This window comes from Phaseolus vulgaris, chromosome 9 (genome assembly GCF_051622355.1).
Source record: "Phaseolus vulgaris cultivar YP4 chromosome 9, ASM5162235v1, whole genome shotgun sequence".
Classification (NCBI taxonomy): Eukaryota; Viridiplantae; Streptophyta; class Magnoliopsida; order Fabales; family Fabaceae; genus Phaseolus; species Phaseolus vulgaris.
Genome location: NC_143506.1, coordinates 27,826,356 through 27,846,151, shown reverse-complemented (window position 1 = coordinate 27,846,151; position 19,796 = coordinate 27,826,356). Strand labels below are relative to the sequence as shown.

At 37.8% G+C, this 19,796-nt stretch overlaps 3 protein-coding genes across 4 annotated transcripts; all 3 read right to left on the bottom strand.

The window, feature by feature from the left end:
* Positions 1–194: 194 nt before the first annotated feature.
* LOC137821774 (elongation factor Tu, chloroplastic) lies at positions 195–2,153 on the bottom strand. Its single transcript, XM_068626526.1, has one exon. It carries the CDS (start codon positions 1,889–1,891, stop codon positions 425–427), a length of 1,467 nt encoding a protein of 488 aa, XP_068482627.1. The 5' UTR covers positions 1,892–2,153; the 3' UTR covers positions 195–424.
* A 6,290-nt stretch (positions 2,154–8,443) lies between these two features.
* LOC137822331 (uncharacterized) lies at positions 8,444–13,412 on the bottom strand. Its single transcript, XM_090295678.1, is given in 3 exon segments — positions 8,444–11,261; positions 11,263–12,034; positions 12,107–13,412. Coding segments are annotated over 3 exon segments (4,896 nt in total).
* Positions 13,413–15,562: 2,150 nt separating this feature from the next.
* WNK3 (WNK family serine/threonine-protein kinase 3) lies at positions 15,563–19,762 on the bottom strand. 2 transcript variants are annotated; one of them, XM_068625883.2, is made up of 8 exons: positions 19,352–19,762; positions 19,149–19,186; positions 18,804–19,031; positions 18,496–18,719; positions 18,229–18,386; positions 17,104–17,287; positions 16,900–17,028; positions 15,563–16,816 (listed from the first exon to the last, which is right to left on the bottom strand). In XM_068625883.2, exons 1-8 carry the CDS (start codon positions 19,433–19,435, stop codon positions 16,071–16,073), a joined length of 1,791 nt encoding a protein of 596 aa, XP_068481984.1. In that variant the 5' UTR covers positions 19,436–19,762; the 3' UTR covers positions 15,563–16,070. The 2 variants fall into 2 exon arrangements, with proteins under 2 accessions (XP_068481984.1, XP_090151533.1); XM_090295407.1 differs by lacking the exon at positions 19,149–19,186 and having other exon boundaries at positions 19,352–19,740.
* Positions 19,763–19,796: the final 34 nt, after the last annotated feature.

Here is a 19,796-nt window from a genome sequence, read left to right as displayed (position 1 = left end):
ACTCTTATCTGAGAACTTATTCAGCTTGTTTATCCTTCATGAGCATAGCACACAATAATATATTAAGAGACATCAGGTATTAAGGGTGTTTCAATTTGAGTACTGGCATGAAACCATTATTTTTGTTTGGATTAAATTCATTATTTGATGAAATTTAACACGAATTCAGTGGAAGAGAGGATTTGACAGTGAGATGCAAGAAAGCAAATGTAATAACAGCTTAAGAACCTTATCTGTTGCACACTTCAAGATAGTGAAGTAAAACAGTAATAACAGCGAAGAGAATTGATTTGGGATAGAAAAATATGATGATGGAAGAAGAATATCCATCCTAAAGGTAGAAAGTATAAGAAGAAGGGAAAGGAAAGGAGTATAGAAAGAAGAGGAAGAAGAGATGAAAAATGGAGGGGAGGAGTTTGAGAATTCACTCGATAATGGATTGGATAACACCAGCACCAACGGTCTTCCCTCCTTCTCTAATGGCGAACCTCATTCCCTGTTCGCAGGCGACAGGCACAATGAGCTCGACGATAATCTTAACACGGTCACCAGGCATCACCATCTTGGACTCCTCGTCCTTGTCGTTCATGATGGAGGTCACCTTTCCCGTCACGTCGGTGGTTCTCATGTAAAACTGAGGCCTGTACCCTGGAAAGAAAGGCGAGTGCCTCCCACCTTCCTCCTTCTTCAAAACATAAACAATGGCCTCGAACTTGGTGTGCGGCGTAATGCTCCCAGGCTTCGCCAGAACCATTCCTCTCTGAATATCCATCTTCTGAATCCCTCTCAGCAACAGCCCCACGTTGTCCCCCGCCAACGCCTCGTCCAGAATCTTCTGGAACATCTCCACGCCGGTGACGGTCGTGTTCCTCGTTTCCCTCAAGCCTACAAGGTCAACGGTTTCACCAACTTTGATCGTCCCACGCTCCACTCGCCCCGTCGCGACTGTGCCACGCCCTGTTATTGTGAAAACGTCTTCCACGGCGAGAAGGAAAGGGAGATCGGTTTGGCGCTGCGGAATGGGAATGTAGCTGTCCACTTCGTCCATGAGTTTGTAGATTTTATCGACCCATTCGTTGTCGCCGCGTTTGATTCCAGGGTTCTCCATGAGAGCTTCCAGGGCTAAGAGCGCGGAACCCGAGATGATGGGGATGTCGTCGCCGGGGAACTCGTAGGAGGAGAGAAGCTCGCGGACTTCGAGGTCGACCAATTGGAGGAGTTCTTCATCGTCGACTTGGTCCTGTTTGTTCAGGAAGACCACCACGTTCGGCACGCCCACTTGTTTTGCTAACAAGATGTGTTCTTTCGTTTGGGGCATGGGGCCGTCGGCGCCGGAGACCACCAGGATGGCGCCGTCCATCTGGGCAGCGCCGGTGATCATGTTCTTGACGTAGTCGGCGTGGCCGGGACAGTCCACGTGGGCGTAGTGGCGGTTTTCGGTTTCGTATTCGACGGTGGCGGTGTTGATGGTGATGCCGCGGGCGCGCTCCTCCGGGGCCGCGTCGATCTCGTCGTATTTCTTCGGGGCGCTGTTGCCAAGGGCGGCGAGAGCCATGGTGAGGGCGGCGGTGAGGGTAGTCTTGCCGTGGTCCACGTGCCCGATGGTGCCAATGTTCACGTGGGGCTTCTTGCGCTCGAACTTGCCGCGCGCGGCGCGGACGGTGAATTGGCGGCGGTGGGTTGTGGTAGAGGGGGTGCGGCGGAGGATGGTGGTGGGGTGGAGGAAGGAGGAGGAGAGAGGGGTTAGTTTATGGGTAGTGGTGGTGGTGGAACGGAAGGGTGTGGAATTTAGAGACGAGGATGAAGGAGAAGAAGAAGAAGAAGGAGAAGAAGAAGATGCATGTGGGAAGAGTATGAGTTTGGAGGAAGCTGTTGCTGAAGAAAGAGCCATGGTTTTGGAAATGGGAATTGCAGAGAGTGAAGAGAGAGAAGATGTTTGTGTGAGTGTAAACTGTTATGTGTTTGCGTTGTGTGTTATCCGGTGGTGTTGGTGAGAGTGTGTGGACGGATAAAATATGGCCTCATATTAGTTCTATCCTTTTTCTGCCTCAATCTTTGAAGGATCACATTATTCTCTCATTCTCTCTATTTCTCATGTTAACCCAAGTCAAATGCATATGAACCAAGATTTTGTATGAATTTTCCATTTTCATTTGTTTACTTTTGTTGCTCCACAGTCCTATTCATATAGGTTTATAAAACTACTTACACATTTTTTTTAAAATATGTAGTTGAATTTAATTGAATGGGAAGGATGTGTTCTTAAAAGAATTTTTATTTTGAAATATTCATACTGAAGCTAACATAAATTCTGTATATTTTAAAATAATAAATATGTGATGAGTACATTTCTATTTACACTTGGCTTTCTTAAACTGTAATGGAGAATATAAATACATGGTTCTAAATAAGATTTATCCAATCACGAATAATTGGACTTTACTTGAGCTTATTGGTTAAACTTGACTTCATGATCTTCCTAGACGGTTTCATTAGAAAATCCTATCTACAACTCAGAGGAAAGACATGGATTATATGATTCTCTTACTTTTTGAAGAAACAAATTCCCAATTTGATCAAATCTATTGCGTAGATATTCTTCAGAATTTTTACAAAGATAATCATCTGCAATTCTTAGTTGATATAAAGCAAATTTCCTTCAAAGCAAATTTGCACTATCTCTTCTCTTGCAACAAATTCGATTATGTTAGGCCTAATTAATGAAAATCCAAATTGCATATATGCAAGATAAGTGAGAACAAAATTTGAAACAATTGGAAATAACATATCTTCAAGATAATATGTAACAAAGAAGGAAATAAATTGTATTAAAGGATTGAAAGAAAATATATGGGACAACATTTGGATCTCAAATCCATGAAGAAAAGAGACCTATAAATAGATTTTCAGAGGGAAAAAAATACACTTTAGACCTAGATTCATTTCCTTTCTATAATTTTATTGTTTTTGTCTGCATGGAAGACTAAACTTTTCGGGGTGATTCTCTTGTAATTTTTTAATGAATTGTGAGCTTTCTATTCAATAAAGTTTTATTCTTCAATTTGTTGTACCAAATTGTGCTAGACGATATGATCTTTTTGAATTCTAGTTTTTGTTAAAGGAATTATTTTTTAATGCATGTTGAGAATTTAGTTCTTTTCTTTAATTGAAGTTTTTGGTTAGCTTGCTTAATTTTAATCAATTTCTTGTTTTCTTAATTTAAAAGGTATAAGATAAACATCTCATGAGTAAACGTTTGGAAACGAGTGAGATACTGAATATGTTAATATATACTTGTTTTGCTGATAAAATTTTGTTGAATTTGATTTACGTGTGTTTGATTAAGTTTAACTCTGTGTGAGAATTGAAATAATGATAATCTTAGGATAACCAATGACGAATTCAGTAGTGAATGAACTTGAGAGTCAACATGCTATCTTTATCATTTTTCTATGTCTTTTATTTTTTCTGCCCAAACAATCACAACCCTCCTTTATTTTACTGTTATTTCTAACTTTTATTGCTTGCATATAAGTTTCAAACACTATTTAACTATTTACACTTGAATTCATTGGGAGACAACTTAAGATCAACTAACCTTATTCATATTATCATCTTTTTAAGTGTTAGATAGTCCAACATTGTATTAGACGGTCTAACACTGCATTAGACGGTTTAACATTGCATTAAACAATCTACACTAGAATTATTTTAATTTGGATGTGGAACGACAACTAACATGGAAGTTGATGGATAATGTAGAGATAAATTTTACTCGAAAATAATCATTGTCAAGTGCATGGAAAGAGTAGTAAAGAATGACACGAAGAGAGTTATACGTAAATCTTTTAAACAACTATGATTGGAGGGTGGTGTTGAGATTACTCATTTATCCTTACTATTCATTGCAGATATATAATGTTTAAAAGTGAATGGAAACTTATATATATTTAAAAAAATAAAAATATAATAAAACTAATATGGTCAAGATGATAATATATATATATATATAAAATGTATTGTATTCAAATAAACTGAAATAACCTAAATAATCCCTAAAACTAGTAATAACAATTGTCTTTAATTTCTCAATTGTTCCTCCTTCATTCTTCTCATACTCGCTCTTTCTCCTCTATTCTTCTTATACTCCTTAGTATTCACTGAAGATTTTAAAAATCAAATGAAAGGTAAAAAAAGCTTGATATAGATATTCCTCTATCCTTAAGAAACTATTCATAAAAAAGAAGGGAAGATTCTCTTTTATGATTTAGCATATTACGTTTTAGTCTTAAAATTGCTTATAACAGAAAATTTTATTATTAGAGTACTATTAAATTATTTATAAATATTTAATAAGATATCCGGATTAAACTTTATGTTAAAATTCAGGTAAAAAAATTATTGAAATAAATTATTGTTAAATTTAAAAAAAAAAATCCATTTCAATATGTTCTTACAACAAGGACCAAGAACACTTGAAATGGGTTAATCAAGACTAATCCTTCAATCTTGGGCTGAATACTATCTTGGGTCGGGTACTCCTTGATGGAAACTCTTTGCTTTTCCTCTCGGCTGGTGCTCTCGGCTTCTCCTCTCGGCTGGTGCCCTCGGCTTCTCCTCTCGGCTGGTGCTCTCGGCTTCTCCTCTCGGCTGGTGCTCTCGGCTTCTCCTCACAACAGGTGGGGGGTACCTGCAAGTCGCTCCGATGCCAAAGTCAGCAAAGGTTTTACGTTCATCAGATAAAATCACTCTTACCTCTTTCTATCTCTGAACTCCTATTTATAGAGTTTCTTTAATGGGCTTTCCCTTTACTCTTGGGCTTTCTTTCTGCACCTTTTTTATTATTTGTGCACCCCTCTTGCAAGTTTTTATCTGATTGGGCTTTTACAACTTTTATATTTGTTTTATTCTTGTCTTTATTGCTTTCGGTCAAAACCTCTCGGTTTTAACTTAATCATCTTAATTGCTACACTATGTAGTTCTCGGCATGAACCTCTCGGTTTTACCCTATCAGTACACTAGCCCCCCAAGACAGAAATATTTTAAGGTCTTGTAAAATATTCATGTCTTAATAAATTATAGTATATTTGACATTTGATTTGATATGATATTGAATGCCTCGGTTTTTGTGCCTTAACTTGCTGAGTTAAGGCGATTTGACGTGAACTTCTTGTTGCAACCGTTAGATTATACCTTTTTGAACGGTTTCAGATTGCTTGCAACGTTTCAAATTCTAGGGTGTAACTTTGGGTTATAAATAGGGTCTTCTTCTAAATTTTTACGAATGTGTTTCGTTGTGTATTGAGAAAAGCAGCTTTCTTTCAATCTGTAACCAGTTCGTGCAAAGGTAATGTCTCTTTCAAGTTTTTCTGCTTCTGATGATTTTTCAAGCGCGGGTGGTGAATCAACTGGGCGAGTGGTGCGAGAAGAGGATCGCCAAGACTCGAAGTCTTCATCTGCTACCCCTTCTTGTATGAATGATTCAAATGGAGCACCGGCTGTTGATGCTCCTCAAGAATTCGGCATTGTATTGCCTCAGAGAAATCTTCGTCCAGGTTACCAATGGGTTAATCCTAAAGTCCGAGAGTATTTGTCCAAATATCGTTCTGCTATCGAACTTCGTAGTTTCCTTTCCCATTCCCAGATTTATTATTCTGACATTGACAATGATATTATTTCTTTTCGGCGTGTTGGAGATGCCGACAATGTTTGTCATGGTCGAGAGGGTGATAGTCATGAGTTTTTTTATTTTTATGCTTGCTTTTTTAGAGATCTTCATATTCGGTTGCCTTTGAACAACTTTCAAATAGGTGTCCTTAAGTTCCTTAATGTCGCGCCTACTCAGCTTCATCCGAATGGTTGGGCTGCGATGCAAGCATTTAGTATTTTGTGTAAATTATTATCACTTTCTCCTAGTCCTGCTTCCTTCTTGTATTATTATAGCTCTCAGCCTGGGAAGCGGCCAGGGTGGTTATCCCTTATTAGTAAATCCAATGTTTGTTTTCTTAAACCTTTTACATCGTCATATAAAGATTTTAAGGGCAGTTTTTTTAAGATTCTAATAGAGCCTGTAGGAAGAGAGTATTTTTTTGATGGAGATTCTCCAAGGTTCCCCCTGTATTGGACAAAAGATCCTGTGAAGTTTAACTCTATTTCGTTTCATTCAATGGGTGTTGCCGATCGTCATGTTATTGAGGTTTTTAGTCGGCTCTCGTACCAGGTTCCCACTCGCGCCTTGCTACAACTGTATACTTCACCAAATCCTCGAGAAGATCTGATTGGTATGTGGTTGTTCCACATTTTTGCTCTTTTTAGGATAAAACTTTTAACTTAGCTAAATGTTTTATTGATTTTCAGCTTTGATGGCGAGCACTAATCCGAAAGCTCGCTCGTATTTTTCGAAATTGCTGAACAAGGTGGGTGATGTAACTCCCCGTCGTGAAAATGTGGTGAACCCTGTGGTGGAAGAAGTCGTGGAACCTATTGTGAATGTGGAAGCAGTTGATCCGGTAAGCCATGTTGAGGCTGCTGGTCCTTCAAAGAAATCAAAAAAGCGTGATAGGAATAACAAGAGGTCGCATTCGTCTTCTCGGCGCCATCGTCAGAGTGAACATGTTTCTTCCGAACCTCTCTCGGAAATGATATTTAGTGCTACAACGAAGTATGCGAAGTTTGTTCAGACATCTTTTGGTGAATCGTCTTATAACATGCTGAAGACTATGGATGTTGCTTCTTTGGCAGATTCTGTTATTGAATTGTCAAGCAGAAATCTTTTGATTGGAAAGATGTTGAAGGAGAAGAATGGGAACTGTGTGGCGTTATCTGAGTTTGACAAATTGAAGAATGATTTTGCTGAGTATAGAGAAAAAATGAGCTCTTTATCGGTGCAGTTAGAAGAGATTAAAAAGCAGAAAATGGAACGAGAAGTTGAAATAGAAGGTCTTGAGAAGAAAATTTCTGATTTGGAGAACGAGAACTTTAAATCTGTTGAAGAGAATGTTCGACTGTGTAAAGAAAATCAAGGTTTGAATGATAAGGTATCGGCTTTATCTTCTGCAAATGATTCCGACAAAAACACCATCAAAGCTATGGATGAGGAGATACATCAGCTGAGGACCAATGTTTTTGAAGCCGAAAGCTTTATCTTTGAACAACATAAGCTGGGCTTCGAAAAGGATCTTCAACAAGCAAAATATTTCTATAAGATTCCTATTGATGAAGGGAATTTTGATGTTAAAAAGGATTTTTATAATGGTGAACTAATTCCTGCGAATGAAATTCCGGATAATGATGCCGAAGATATCAATATCGAAAACTAGGCAGATGTAGATGTTAATGTTTTGTTTATAGTGCCTTAGTTTATATGAGGAGGCTGTTTTGGTGTTGAAATGTCGAACGTATATGTGGAAGTTTTGAATCCTTTTTGTAATGTCTCCATGGAATCTTATTAGAAACTAACGAATATTATTCCTTAAGTTATTTGTTATTTACTTGGTATTATTTGTTGATTCCTACGTTCGGCTCTGTGCTAAATGTTTAGAACTTATCGGTTTGGTCTTCTTGGTTGTATGATAAACCTTTTGGTCGAACGATGTGAGGACTGTACTTTGAACTATTTTAGTTAAACGCTGTTAAATATTTAATTTAGAAACGTGACAAGAGTATTATTTGGTTTTTATTATTAACCATTAAGGTTTATTTTTCAGTTTTGTATTGCCTTGGTATTGTTGCTACTTTTCAGTTTGTATTACTTTTAAAGTAACCAAAAATGTAGACGTGCGTGGATAGATGTAACTTTTGCCTTTAGTTGCCAACGTTTGAGTGAAAACGCCATGAACCTCTCGGTTTTATATCTATTGCTTGGAGATGTCTTGTGAACCAATTGAAAAAAGAATCGAAGACCACCTTTTTCGGGAGGGATTTCACCTGGAGTGAAAGCATCCAAGACCGAAAAGAATTATGTCTAATTTTGTCGGGAGGGATTTCACCTGAAGTGAAATCATCCAAGCCCAAAAAGAATGGTGTTCTATTTTTTCGGGAGGGATTTCACCTGAAGTGAAAAGCGTCCAAGACCGAAAAGAAAAGCATGAGTCTAATAAGATGATGTTACTGGATAATTCTTCTTGATTAGATAATCGATATGTATACAAGTTTCTGGCTTACATCTGTTTCAACTAAAATAGAACTTTAAATGACTCGCATTCCATGTATTCGGTATCACTTTTTCTTCTAGAGTTTCTAATCTATAAGCTCCGTTGTGTAAGTTTTCCATTATCCTGAATGGTCCTTCCCAGTTGGCTGCCAACTTTCCATGTCGTGGATCTTTTCGAGCATCAGTACGCATTCTCCAGACCAAATCTCCTTCCTTAAAATCCCTGAACTTTACTTTCGCATTAAACCTTTTCATTGCTCTTCTTTTTACTGCTGCTTCCTTTATTTTTGCTCATTCTCTGAGTTCTTCAATAAGATCAAGGTCAGTTCTTAAGCATTCATTGTTGATATTCCAATCTTCCATTTGCCTTCGTAATGTTGGTTCGGTAACTTCTACTGGTAACATTGCATCTGTTCCGTATGTAAGATTAAATGGTGTTTCTCCTGTTGATGTTTGCGGTGTGCATATGTATGCCCATAATATTTCTGGCAACTTCTCAGCCCATAGTCCTTTAGCACTTCCTAACCTCTTCTTTAACTGTCCGAGAATAACTTTGTTCGCGACTTCAGCTTGTCCATTTGTTTGTGGGTGCTCAACTGACGTGCTCGTTGCTTTGATCCCCAAATCTGCATAAAATTCCATAAGTTTTTTGTCAATGAATTGTCTGCCATTGTCAGTTATAATGGTGTGCGGGATTCCGAATCGACATATTATATTTTTCCATACAAACGATTGGACCTGTTGAGCTGTTATCTTAGTTAACGCTTCTGCTTCTATCCACTTTGTAAAGTAGTCGACAGCTACTATCATGAACTTAGTTTGTCCTCGTCCAAGTGGGAATGGTCCAAGTATATCCATTCCCCATTTTGCAAATGGCCATGGGGAAACGATTTCGTGCAACTCTTGTGCTGGTATGTGATTTAGACTTCCAAATTCTTGACATTTTTTGCATGCCTTGACATAAAATTCACAATCTTCTCGGATTGTCGGCCAATAGTAACCGGCTCTACAAACCTTTGTTGCCATTGTTCGAGCTCCGCAATGTAGCCCACAAATTCCTTCATGAAGCTCTTTAATTACATATTCAGCTTGTTCATTTGAAAGACATTTTAACAAAGGCACAGAGTATCCTCTTTTGTATAATTCTTCACCAATCAACACAAAACTAGCTGCTTTCTTTGCCATTCTTGCATCCGGTTCAACACCTTGTTCTTGGCTCTTTATTACTTCTACGTAAGTCTTCATCCATTCATCTTTTGAGGTTGCAATGTTCAAGCATTCTTCCACACTCACTGTTGGCTGACTAAGAGTTTGCTGTATGATGGAGTTGTGTTGGCCCTGTCGTTGTTGACTTGCTAACTTGGATAATGAGTCTGCTTTCATGTTTAGTTCTCTTGGAATATATTTCATTTCGGCCTTATTAAAACATTGCATAATATTTAACACTTTATGACAATATTTCATCAGTAATGGATCTTTTACCTGATACTGTCCCTGCACCTGTCCCACCGAAAGTTGAGAGTCACTTTTGCAAATGACGTTTTCAACTCCCATGTCTCTGGCCAATAGTAACCCTGCAACAAGAGCTTCATATTCGGCTTGGTTGTTGGATGTTCTGAACTCAAATCTTAGTGCCATCTCCACCTGGAAGTTGTCTGGTCCTTCAAGCACTATTCCTGCTCCGCTGCCTCTTTTGCTTGATGCTCCATCTACATACAATGTCCAGTGCTCCTGCTGTGTTGTTGTCGGCATTTGAATAATGAAATCCGCAAGGGATTGGGCTTTGATAGGTCCTCTTGGCTCGTACTTGATTCCATATTCTGATAGCTCCATCGTCCACGTCACCATCCTACCTGCAAGTTCGGGTTTTCTCAAAATTTTGGATATTGGGTAATCTGTTCTCACAATTATCTGATGATTCTGAAAATATGGCCGAAGACGTCTCGCAGTATACACCAGGGTTAAGGCTACTTTTTCAATTTTGGGATATCTAGTTTCGGCACTCTGTAGGGATCTACTCACAAAATATATTGGTTTTTGCTCTGGGGTTTCTTGAATCAAGGCTGCTCCTATGGCTTCAGCTGAGGTGGCTAGGTAGACTATGATGGGTTGGGTTGACACTGGTTTAACCAAGATTGGTGGTTCGGCCACTATAGTTTTGATTTGAGAAAAGGCTCGCTCACACCGCTCATCCCACTCAAAGGTTTCGGATTTTTTTAGCAAGTTTACTATTGGTTTGGTTTTTTCGGCAAGAACTGGTAGAAATCTCGATAATGAGTTGAGTTTTCCCACTAGTCTTTGTACCTCCTTCAAATTCTTTGGGCTTCCCATCTTCATTATTGCTTCGCACTTGTCGGGGTTTGCTTCAATGCCTCTGTTTGTCAACATAAAACCTAGAAATTTTCCACCTCTTACCCCAAAAACGCATTTTTCTGGATTAAGCCGAATTTCGTATTTTCTTATCTGTGCAAACACCTCCTCAAGGTCTTCCAAGTGTTTCTCTATCTCCCCTGATTTCACAACCATATCATCAACATACACCTCCATATTTTTTCCAATCTGATCCTTAAACACCTTGTCCATCAACCTTTGATATGTTGCTTCAGCATTCTTCAAACCAAAAGGCATGACTTTATAACAATAATTCGCAGTGTCTGTGGTGAAAGCCGTTTTTGGAACATCTAGCTCATACATTTGTATTTGATTATACCCTGAATAGGCATCAAGAAAGCTCATCATCTCTTGTCCAGACGCCCCATCCACTAGCCGGTCTATGTTGGGTAGTGGGTATGTATCTTTCGGGCAAGCTTTGTTTAAGTCTGTATAGTCTGTGCACATTCTCCACTTTCCATTTGGTTTTTTGACAAGCACTACATTGGATAACCATGTTGTGTATTGAGCCTCTTTTATGAAACCAGCTTGCATTAACTTCTCGGTTTCTTCTATTGCCGCTTTTCGTCTTTCTTCTCCTAACTTTCTTCTTTTTTGAGAGACCGGTCTTGCTTCTTGACATACAGACAATTTATGACAAACTACTTTCGGATCAATCCCAGGTATATCATATGGTTTCCAAGCAAATAAATCCTTGTTGTTACGTAACACTGATGAATTTACTTAACAACTCTTTTGGCAAACTTCCACTTACATAAGTACATTGCTTCTCGTCTTGACCCAATACCACAGCTGTGGTCTCTTCTTTTGGCTCTATCCTTTCGTCATTTATTCTTGGGTCCAAGTCGGCCATTGCCACCATTCTTTCAGTATCATGGTTTGCTCTTAAATTCATCTTTAAACCTGTTGCATAACACTCCCGAGCATCCTTTTGATTGACATAAACCGTTGCTATCTCACCTTTTTCTGTTGGGAACTTCATAGCCAAATGCGGTGTTGAAACTATTGCTCCCAGTTTATTCAAAGAGGATCGTCCTAACAACACATTATATGATGTAGTAGCATCCACCACCAAATATCTGATTTTGATTTTTTTAGTTTTATTGCCTCTTCCAAACGTGGTCATCAAATCAATGTACCCCTTAGTGTTAACTCTTTCTCCCGAGAAGCCAATGATCTGCTCTCGGAAAGGTACTATATCCTCTTCTCTTAAATGTAATCTTTTGAAAGTATCCCAAAACAAGATATCAACTGAACTCCCCTGATCAACTAAGGTTTTCATAACAGCATATTCGGCTATTTCTACCGTTATCACCATAGGGTCATCGTGATTGGGATCAATCTCTTGAAAATCTTCATCTGTGAAAAGCATTGGTGGCAAGGTTCTTCTTTTGAAAATATGATTAATTGTTCTGATGCTTCTCCAATGTTGTTTTCTTGCTGATGAGGATTCCTTTCCTGAAAAATCTCCTGAAATTGTGTTTATAAATCCTCTGACCGGCCTACCCAGACTTCGTTCCCTACTCTGCCTTACTGACTGAGTGTTTTGATGATCCCTATCACTTCTTCTTTCTAGCCTTCCATCTCTTCTATCACTTCTTTTTTCAACTCTTCTTTCAAATCTTTCTACTCTTCTCTGGCCCATTTCTCCCCCTCTCGATCCTCTCTCAGGACTTAACCTTATTCTCACATTTCCTCCTTGGACGAAGCGTTTCAACTGTCCAGCTTGAATTAATTCTTCTATTCTATCCTTCAACCCGATGCATTCTTCTGTATGATGGCCATGATTTTTATGATACTCGCAATGCTTGGTATGATCTGCTCTTTCTGGTGTTCGTGCTTTTCGTAGTGGTGGTATTATTTCTGTTGCCATAGCTTCTTGTAAAACTCTAGCTCTGTTTGCATTCAAAGGTGTGTATTGTTGGAATTTTCGGCTTCTGAATTCTTCTCGGGCTCTTCTTGCAACAGGCGGGTGTTCTTTTTCTGTCACCCTCTTCTCGCCTCCATCAACCCTTACTTGATTTCGAAACTCCCTTAATTCTTCCATTTGCATAAATTTTGATGCCCGTTGCCTTAGTTCATCCAGATTGATCGCAGGTTTCTTGCAAAGACTATCGGCAAATGGTCCCGGTTTTAATGCCGTTATCATATGATGCATGGTGACCTCTGGACTAAGATTTCGGATTCCCAAAGCAACCTTCCCAAAACGTTCCATGAACATTCTTAAAGACTCTTCTTTCTCTTGTCTTATGTTCACTAAGGCGATTGACGTTAAATGATGGGGACGACTAGTTGCAAATTGAGCACCGAACTTTTCTATCAACGTATCAAAACAATCTATACTCAAAGGTGGGAGGCGTGTAAACCAACTCAATGCTGCCCCTTTCAGAGTTGTAGGAAATACTCTGCACATAACAGCATCATTCCATGTATACAAGCTGATTTGAGTAGTATATATTGCAATATGCTCATCAGGATCCGTACTTCCATCATATTTGTCAATGGTTAAGTTCTTCCAGTTGTCAGGCAACGGAGTATCGACTATAACATCATAAAACGGATGTTTTCTGGAAGATGTTCCTGCACAAACCCCAGAGTTTTCAAGCCATCTTCTTCTGGTTTGAGAATTTTCATTATATATCCTCTCGTTCACTTGTATCCCCGGTTGGACAGTTTCGAAAGATGAATTCAAAGCCGTTTCCTCTTGTAACTTTCTCCTCATGTGTGCGTTTTCGGCCCTTAACATACTCAATTCTTCTTCATTATTCTTTTTTAACATCTCGAATTCTTTTTGTAATTGGACCAACATTGCCATTGGCATGTTAACATTGTCTTCCCGATCTCCACCTTGTTCTCCTCCTTGACTCATCTTGTCTTTAACCCTTCTCAATTGACCCTCGGCCCCACGGTGGGCGCCAAAATGTTCTTACAACAAGGACCAAGAACACTTGAAATGGGTTAATCAAGACTAATCCTTCAATCTTGGGCTGAATACTATCTTGGGCCGGGTACTCCTTGATGGAAACTCTTTGCTTTTCCTCTCGGTTGGTGCTCTCGGCTTCTCCTCTCGGCTGGTGCCCTCGGCTTCTCCTCTCGGCTGGTGCCCTCGGCTTCTCCTCTCGGCTGGTGCTCTCGGCTGGTGCTCTCGGCTTCTCCTCACAACAGGTGGGGGGTACCTGCAAGTCGCTCTGATGCCAAAGTCAGCAAAGGTTTTACGTTCATCAGATAAAATCACTCTTACCTCTTTCTATCTCTGAACTCCTATTTATAGAGTTTCTTTAATGGGCTTTCCCTTTACTCTTGGGCTTTCTTTCTGCACCTTTTTTATTATTTGTGCACCCCTCTTGCAAGTTTTTATCTGATTGGGCTTTTACAACTTTTATATTTGTTTTATTCTTGTCTTTATTGCTTTCGGTCAAAACCTCTCGGTTTTAACTTAATCATCTTAATTGCTACACTATGTAGTTCTCGGCATGAACCTCTCGGTTTTACCCTATCAGTACACAATAATTTTTTCATTACAAATATTTATAAGATCTAAAGTTTAGTTTAAAAAAAATCAATTTTACATTATAATATTTAAAAAATATATATTTAATCCTATTATTACACTTGTTACGTAGAGAAGCCTGACCACAGGTTTTTGTCTTTATTTGAGGTGATTTGTTAAATAACCAATTGAGAAAGTAGACCTCCACGTGGCCTTTTCACAGCTTCGTTCATTACTCTTTGATTGCGACGGCTATTTTATTCATGTCTCTACATTAAGTACACTTGCTGGAACCTATATCCACCACAACAAGACCAGTTGCTTCTGTCTACATCGTTTAATTCTATTAAAAGTAAAATAGAATTTTAAAAAGAAATAGAAAAATAAGATATACATTATTTAGAGGATTAAAAAGAAAGACAGAAATCTTGTAAAAAATATTACATTAATTAAAATAAAATATTTAACTTAATATTTGAATTCTTTGTTAGTTTCTTTTTTTTCTTCCTCATTTGAGTTTCTTTTTACTTAACACACATATATAATTAAATGATGCATCTCTTTTCATTCTCCTTAAATTTCACTCGTTGAAAGACTATTCTGTCTTTTCTAAATGTAATCAACCAAACAGCGACTTAAAAGTCAATATGCAAAACTTAAAATTTCATTTTCATAGGTTTAAAAAAGCTATTGATTTTAATGATTTATAATTTAAATTCAAATTTATGGCTTTGATAATTTTGTCAAAATAAGTCATAATTTTTATTAGTCATTGCCCACTTACTTGATCTTTTGTCCTCTCCTATTTCACCTGGTATTTATAGGACCTTGAAATATAAAAACTATACTTAAATGTACTTTTTTTGGAATATAAAGGAAAGTGTACTTTTACTCTAAACAGATTTAATTGAATTAGTTTTAACAATATTTTCATTACGTTTATTCCTCGTAATTTTTAATATTTTTAAAAAGTTATCTAATAACAACTAAATAAAAATATTAATTGAAATAAATAGCAGTGGTTGATGTTTCTTGAGCAATAGTCTACTCATTACTTTCTTATATAAATAATTTCATGTAGCAAAAATAATCTAATTATTTATACACTAAAAATGTTCAGAATCAAATAGTTTAACTCAAAGTTCTTTCTATCAATAAAAAAGGAGGATAAAGTTCTTATTTGAATTATTGCATTTTACTGTGATGGAGAAAGCAAGAATACACATTCACACATTCGGCATTTTGAAACCAGAAACGTAACAATCTCCAATAAAAGCGGATTTACTCTCAAACCCACATTAGAATAGAAGTGAAAAACAAAATTTATTTGTTATAGAAATATTATTTTTCTATAAACTTACTTTTAAAATAAAACATCAAATAATCACACTTAACTTGAAATTTAATTGTAACAAAAATCAATTTCATAGAATAAAAAAAATTAAAATGAAGTTTATATATATTGGCAGGGTAAACAAAGGATTCCAAGTTTCCAGTACTTGACCTCCAAGCCCAGAAAGACCTGCATGTAAATGGAAACGACAGCCAGATATATATGTACAAGTATACATTTTCTATAGTTTAATTACTTGTATCAGACTATTTACAGATGAGATATTAAATTGATATAATCCTGTTTCATGACCTATAAAAACCTAATTTCTTACTTTAACCCTGTGTTTGTTGGGTAAATACAGCAATTGAATTGAGTCCTTCAAGCTGGAGACCACGTTAAGCCATTCCTCAAGGAAATCTCTCCTGCAAAGATCACTCCCTAGTTATCAACCAACTTCAGCTGCATTTATTCTTCACATCACATACCAAGAACACTTAAACCATTAAAAAGTTACCCTCTCTTAAGCATCAATTATGAAAACCAAACGATTAACAGTCTACAAGTTCCAAGCAACAAGCAAGATATCTACTTCTTAATTTCACTCCTAAAAATTGAGCTTTGGCTTTTTCTAAATGAAGAACCCGGGACTACCATAAACTTCACAAAAGGGGCATTTAGATGAAGGAAGGGCAAGCCTCGCCCTACATTTCACTGCGAGGCATCTCTAGGTTGCATATACTTAGAACCTTCTGGCTAATTTCTGGAGAAAGTTCCTTCAAAAGATCCGAGACAGCTAATTCGTGCTTCCTCTTTAGTTCATCTAACTCCTCTCTTTGTTTATCCAACAACTTCTCCAGTTTTGCTGCCATGAAATTGATGTATTCTGTTTCCGAATCTTTCACGCTTCCAGATATTTTTTTCAGAGGACCTTTTTCACCGATTGCTCCTGATTTAATACTTCTCTCACTGGAAGGGGAATCAACAATCTCATCACTACAATCACCAACACGATCATCAGCTGAAATATCACCATTCGAGGCCAGGCTGCCTTCCTCAGCGTTTGCATCTGCAGCAAAACCAAATTTTGAACTACCAGCACGAAATGGAGAGTTTCCACCAACTCCCCTTGGTGAGTCCGACCAGAACTTTCGACCTGAAGGTAATACTTCTAATGCGAGACTGCCAGGAGAAGAAATGGAATCGAGTTTCATAGGAGAGGCCTCTGGCTTACTTTCAGAGGTATAGCCTGAATCTTGACTATAACTGTCAACAGGAATTTCACTAACATTCCAGCTAGGAATGTGATACCGAATTTCAGAGTCAATCATCCTAGCAATAGTTGTAACATCTTGATCAGTAAGTTCCAACTCCTCAACCATTTCACTAGCAACAGAGGTTGAAGTGTCTGCTTCAGTATCAAAAGGAAAGTGGATATTGCGAATATGACCTACATGGAAATGAACATCAGAACCAATTAAAAAGAAAATAGAAACTTTAGATAAAAATAAGATGAGAAAATTGAGAGAATACCTGAGGAATCTGCAATTCTCAATTTTAAAAATATTGTATTATCATCTCTCCTCTGACCTTCCACTGTGAATTCCCTACTTGCCTCTGTAGAAGTATCCACAGCAATAGCTTGATTATGAGAAACATTTCCTGCATTTGATACATCAGATGGTAAACAAAATAAGATAGTTAATTGGGGAATTTAGATGCAATGTATATAATTACCTGAATGATGGGTTTGAGATCTTGAAGATCGGCCTACACTTTCATTATCATAATCTGACTGAAGGAAGGGATCCGTCAAGAGGTCCTTCGCAGACAAGCGCTCAGATACATGAGCAATACACTTTTCAATAAATGCTTTAACTTCAGGATCTATCACTTTTGCCAACGATGCTGGCTTTATTCCCTACCAGGAATGGAAACAACAATAATAAACATAAAGATGATAAATGAGAATAAGGGCTGGTTTGAGAAAATGGTTTCCGATTCTATTTTCACTAATAATTGAAAAAACGGTTTTTTTTTTCTGCTTTGTTTCCTGTTTTCAAAGATTTTGACAAGAGAAGGTGAAACAATTTAACATTTTTATAGTTATTAGTGAAAAGCAGAAAATAGCGATGGAAAATGTTTCCTTGAACCAAGCAAGCCCCTAAAATATCACGAGTACCCTTCAACTGATGACTACGGACAGTTATTTGATTCTTTCACAGAACATGAATAAGACTATGGAGACAGAAAACATTTTCAATGTTGAGTTAAACAAATTTCAGAATGATGTTTTTTTTTCCACGACATTTTTAAACATTAAACGATGCCAACCACATCTGAAGTACACTTCAAACATCTAGATTAGATGTCTAGCAATTTCCTACAAAGCTAAAACCTACCACGATTCTTATTGAAGATGTGTTAACCATTATTCCCTAAAGAGGAGCGTTAGTACCCACACTCTGCTATTGGTTAAATTTGATAGTTACAAAATCACGAGCAAGACTCATTAACCAAAAAGTGAGATCCATAGAATTATGTGATTTCTAACAAATTTCAGCTAATAGCATAGAGTGTGTTCAAAAGAATGTGCTAATAGCATTTCTAATTCCTTAGAAACCAATTAAAATTCAGGTTCGAGAACTGGAGAAGAAGAAAAAATACCATATCAAATATTCTATGATATTTGTTTTTAAGTTGTATGCGTGCAAATTCAACAATCTCTCAAAATTAAGAGCTTTCATTGCTTTGAATACTACATCCATCTCCTTTTAGACGAAATGAACAATTCTAATACCAGCGTTGCATCACATGTAAGGTAAAATAGTTCCAACATTTTGATGAAAGAGCTAAACTCACAGATGTCACTTTCTTGTATATTTGGGCAGCATTGGCACATTCAACATACGGGTACTCAACTGTTACCAACTCTAGCAAGCACATACCAAAAGCATAGATGTCAACAAGCTCGTTGTATTCCTCTTCGTAAAGTTCTGGGGCCATGAACTCCGGAGTTCCTAGGCTCATAATGAGAATTACAGACGCTTTCAGTAACAAGATTCCCACAGCAGTTCACAATAGAAAAACAAAAAATAAGGAGTATAACAATTTCACAGGAAATGTTACCTATGACACTATGAGCTGAATTGGCCTGCTGGAGGATAGCCGCCAATCCTAAATCACCAATTTTTACCTCCCCTTGATTCCCATTGACAAAAATGTTATCACACTTCAGATCACGATGAATGATCGGAGGATTATTACTGTGAAGATAGAAAAGGCCTTCCAGAATCTGCTTAGACCATTTCTTCACTGCTCTCAAATCAACATGCTTATGTTTCTTCCGGTATCTAAATTAATAAAGTCAGACATAGACACAAAAAGCTCACCAAGGTCACAAAATAAAAGCAACACAGAAGCGGAAAGAGACTCACTGGCGCAACGTTCCTGAGGTGAAAATTTCAGTAATGAAGTTGACGTTCTCGCTCTTGGAGTCAATCCATGAGTTGTAAAACTTAATTATATTCTTATGCTTCAAAGTCTTGAGCAAATGAACCTCCGAATAAAGTCGCTCGAAATCTTCCGAGTTACGCAACACATCCGCCAGCTTAATCTGATTCCAAGCCACTTCAATACCTTCCAATTCATCAAACGCTCGATATCTACATTTTCATTTCACTGTTAAGGCCAAACAAAAATCCCCCCACCCCCAAAACGAATCCATGCATATTAATTATTTTAATCAAGCGTGGAAAAAATCAGCAACAGAAAAAGGATACACTTTCTTGAAAGCCCCTTTCCCTAAAACTTCCTTGTACTGCAGAATAATCCAGCAAAGCAAATCAGATCAAGCGTACCGTTTTAAAATACGTCGCAATACTAATCAATCGATAATTAATAGAATTAGATTAAACAGCAAGGTAAACGAAGGGGTATAAAGGAATGCATGAAGGATCGGCATTGAGGAAGAAGTGAAACTGACCCGACCATAACGACCAGAGGGATCAACCTCGACGAATTCGATGTCAGGATCGTCGAGGTCTTGCTCCGAGGAATCCGTCGGCATTGGCGGAAACCCTAGCTAGGAAGAAAATGGGGGAAAAGTGAAGAGGAACAAGAATTATGGGTGTTGTTATTGGAATTTTGAAGAACGCAAGAAAACAATGCTAGCTCTGGTTCTGCTTCTGGTTGTGGTTGTGGTTATTGGCAGGGTAAAAACTGCAAATAAAATGGTAGGGTGCTTTGGATTGAAACGCTCCGTTTCCGTTATGGCCTTGGAGGAGGAGGAGGAAGAGGAGGGTGCGTGCAGGTGCAGTGTAGGTTCAAGGAGACGCAACTAACATGCTGTTAATATCTTAGGCTGGCCAAGTCAAATAGCATTTATAAGTTCGTTGGCTACTACTACTCATTTTTGTTTTTTATTCATC